Genomic DNA, 3,789 nt, shown 5'->3' with positions numbered 1-3,789 from the left:
ACACACCATTATACTTGTCAACTGTAATATATGTAATGAAGATAAATACTATTATGTATAATTGTTAATAAAAGTAGGAAAATCACAATTCACAATACAACCATTGAGACAATATAGATAAAGAGCATGGCCAAATTGGATGTTGCCTATTTTCCTAATTATTTAATGGAAACACACAACCAACTTTGCTGGATATTTGGAGCAAGACACTAGGTGACCCTAAAAGTAAAACAACACATAAATATAACACCGTCTGACTTATTGTGTTATTTCTTTCCTACTTCTTCAACCAAATTGCCATCTCCTCCATAAACTTCACCATTGCAAGCTTAGGTAGTAAGATTGATACCACGGTTGAGTCCTCACCGTCTTTATTCTTGCACTTGGTATGATAGCTAATCAACTTTGAAGTGAAGTCACCAGCATGTGGTGTGCCAGCAGCAACTAGCTCGGCCCTGCCAAATTTTAGTGCATTGCCTCCAACCCACTTTGTATCACTAACTTCATATGTTCTGTCCATACCGAAAGGTGAACGCTCTCGCCATAATGCCATCAAATCAACCATTGACTTCATGCAATCATTTGTGGTGCCTACCTTGACTTTGCGTATCAGCTCAAGTACATGTTCCAAGGGCTTTGTAACAAGCTCATTGACGGTGATCTCGACCATGGGAGAAAAATGTGCATTTCCATAGTAACCACGTGGGACAACACTTTCACCATTAATGCTTCTCCCACGTGTATTTAAAGTAAACATGATACGCACTTTCTGACTAGATCCATAACCAAGTGCCAATGTGCGACACCGCCACATAACCGTCGTAAGCAACTCAAAAGTTGTGGTGGATTTGGAAAGATGTTCTGAGAGGTGGCTCCTTAATATTGCTATTTCTTTCGGCCCAAAAAATAAATATTGCACTTTCATGCTTTCTGGCGGAGTTAATAGCATCACATCATCTCCCGTGCAGTCCAACCCATGAATAAACGTTTTATATGCTGGGTAGACATGTGTGATGGAGGGTGGCATACGTGCTCTGAAGGTATCTCGTTTCCACACGGGCAATGTGGTTGGGATGAGTTCACCACATGCAAAATCGGCTATGGATTTGATAAATTGGAGGATACCAAAACCATCAGCAATGCAATGGCACATGTGAAGCCCAATAACAAATCCTCCACACTTGAGTTGTGTCACCTGCAAAATACAACACATAGGGTTAGACCATGAATGGTAACATGCTCTGGTAGGAAAATAATTAAGATGGCCACTAAAGTCATCCATCTTCATATTTATATACTCATTTTTATAATTAAAATGGTAACATAGGAGCATACATATATGCTTTCATTTGTATTTTGATGCGAGTGTCATGGACAAAGTTTTTTTACACTAAGTCATAGTGTTGATGAATAAATAATTTATTCATTTTACTTGACAACACCTTATAATTGGAGTGAATATGATTGTAACTATATGCTGCTAGTACACAACAAGAAAATACAAAAACAAATACCTGGCAAAAAAATGCCTATAGTTTTACCCAGCAAATAATAATGCATCCAAAACCTCAAAGTAATACTCCTCGCATACTAATGCCCGTAATAATTCTCGTTTACTACAGAAAGATCACAAGTGAAAACGAAACAAATACGGTTAAGAAACACTAGCTACCTGCAGGAAGAGCAGAGGCTTGGCAACCACATCCCTGGTGTCACCGGCGTCCCCCAAGAACTCCTCGACGCACGGGTACGGCGGCACCAACGGCTGGCCGAGGTCCTCCAGCCGCACGTCTGCCATCGCCTCCACAAACATCACGCCTTCCCCCGTGCAGTCCACCACCAGCTTGTTTCCCTCGGGGAGCTTCCGGAGACGGCCAGCCATGGGGTAGTAGTACACCAGAGCCGCCGCCACGGCCGCCTTAATGCCCTTGGCCACCTTGCCCGGCTTGACGCTTTCGCTCGGCGGGCTGCGGAAGAAGCCGACGATGGACTCGTAGAACCGCAGCGACCACTGGTCGTCGAGATCGGAGAGGGCCTTGGTCTCACGCGGCGTCGGCCGCGCCGGGCGCACCAGCTCGGGCTCGCTCCGGCGTGCCGTGAACGTCACCATGGCGGCGGAACTGGTTTTGGCGAAGGTGCGTGTACGTGCGTTAGAGAGATCGTTGCGCTGGGAAGGTGGAAGCAGTGTGGTTTGCCATGACATGCGCATCGAGCACACATATATAGGCACCAGCTGGTGAGTAGATGGAGTACATGCATGGCGATGGTCATGGTGACTGGTTCAAGCTAGGATGGCAAAGGCATGATGCCAAAAGCCAACTCGGTGTACAACGTTGAAGCTGTCAAGTGTTTGTAGCTCTTTGAACAAGTGAAGTGAGCCCGCCCGCCCGCCGCTGGAGAATCGGTTTCAGTTCGAGCCGGCCGCGCATATTCTTACGCGACTTTGAGTCGTCCGTCATCAGCTAGCAGCGCGCGGTAGGTAGGTAGGTAGCAGCTGCCCATAGCCACAGCCACAGGCACGCCACACGCCATGCATGGATCGAAGCAGCATTTCGATTACCATATATACAGGAAAACGTAGGGGATAGACTCTACTTTTAATATCATCTTTTGTCGAGTTTATTTGATTCATATGTGTAAAAAATAGATTTTGCCCCGTTAATCCGAGTACAACGGGGAGAAAATCGTTGTCAGGACTCACTAGAAGCCACGCATATTCATGCCGCCAAGAATGTCATCGTCGCCGCCTCTCGCACTCTCGCAGGCTGGTGGGCGGTGGCTTCGACTTCTCCACGATATAGATTACCTACTAGCTAAACCCGCACGGCGTCCGGTATTTTAAGTGAATTCATAGTGTTTCGCTCTCCAGCCAATGGTAGAGACTAGAGAGCGCCGTATTTTCATCGAGAAGAACCTAGACCATGTACCAAGTGGCTGTGTTTTATCTTTTGATAGGGAACATACCAAAAATCCCTAAAAGCCTTTCTTCTAAAATAATCCCTAAAAACCTTTTGTGGGGGAAAAATCCCCTAGGAACTTGCTTTTTATTGCTTTGTAAAATTGTCTAAACGATCCTAAGAATAGTAATGATGCCTTTTTTGGAGATGTTTATTGTTTTCTTTATACAAACTTCTATGTAATTTTTGCATTGGAGGCGGGGAGACGGCCTATGGCGACGTGTAGAGAAGTAGTTTTTTTTTCTATTTAGGAAATCTAGAGTTTTTTGTTTTTGAGAAAAATGTGGACTCCAGTTTTTTGTAGGTGTTAAATGTAGTCTCTAGTGTGGATCCCAATTTTTTGAGATAAAAATAAAAATAGTTTTTCAGGGGTAAAAAATAAAAAATACTAGTTTTTTTTGTTTGAGAACTATATAAGAAAAACTAGTGGGGAACCGGAGTCCCGGAGGGCCGGAGACAACCGCAAGCCCAAGAGCCTCGGGGCCCATGACGCGCAAGCGGTTACGTTTTCGCCGTCCATTTCGAAGCGGAGGCGCGCGCCTGCGGTTCCGCCCGCCAGTTGCTGCGACTCATCCCCACCCCGCTCCGCTCGCCCTTCGCCGCCGCGACGGCAACCGCCGATGGCTCCTCCACGCTGCCCCCCTCCTTCCCGACCCGCTAAACACGTGTTCCTCCTCCTTGCCGCGGCCGCCCTCGTCGGGCCCGCCGTCGGGGTGGAGATCCTCTCCAAGTCCCGCCTGGAGCGCTGCGCCCTGGACTCGGGGGCCGGCGGTGCCCTCGCCTGCGACCGCAAGCTCGTCCTCAACCTCGCCGTCCCCAGCGGCTCCGTAAG

General features: G+C 47.1%; 2 protein-coding genes across 3 annotated transcripts in view; one reads left to right on the top strand and one right to left on the bottom strand.

The window, feature by feature from the left end:
* Positions 1–277: 277 nt before the first annotated feature.
* LOC119298643 (acyl transferase 1-like) lies at positions 278–2,110 on the bottom strand. The gene is made up of 2 exons (XM_037575966.1): positions 1,673–2,110; positions 278–1,195 (listed from the first exon to the last, which is right to left on the bottom strand). The coding sequence occupies exons 1-2, from the start codon at positions 2,108–2,110 to the stop codon at positions 278–280; spliced, it is 1,356 nt and encodes a 451-aa protein (XP_037431863.1).
* A 1,303-nt stretch (positions 2,111–3,413) lies between these two features.
* LOC119302540 (protein HAPLESS 2-A-like) overlaps positions 3,414–3,789 on the top strand; it is a 10,459-nt gene continuing 10,083 nt past the window's right edge. The window contains exon 1 of one of the 2 annotated variants that reach the window (XM_037579572.1): positions 3,414–3,784. In XM_037579572.1, the coding sequence (XP_037435469.1) occupies positions 3,578–3,784 (207 nt within the window). In that variant the 5' untranslated portion in view covers positions 3,414–3,577. The remainder of the gene's footprint in view (positions 3,785–3,789) is intronic. The other variant, XM_037579573.1, reaches the window with a different exon arrangement.

Source organism: Triticum dicoccoides, chromosome 5A (genome assembly GCF_002162155.2).
Source record: "Triticum dicoccoides isolate Atlit2015 ecotype Zavitan chromosome 5A, WEW_v2.0, whole genome shotgun sequence".
NCBI classification, from domain to species: domain Eukaryota; kingdom Viridiplantae; phylum Streptophyta; class Magnoliopsida; order Poales; family Poaceae; genus Triticum; species Triticum dicoccoides.
Note: the sequence above shows the minus strand (reverse complement) of the source record. Positions and strands in the feature narration are given on the sequence as shown.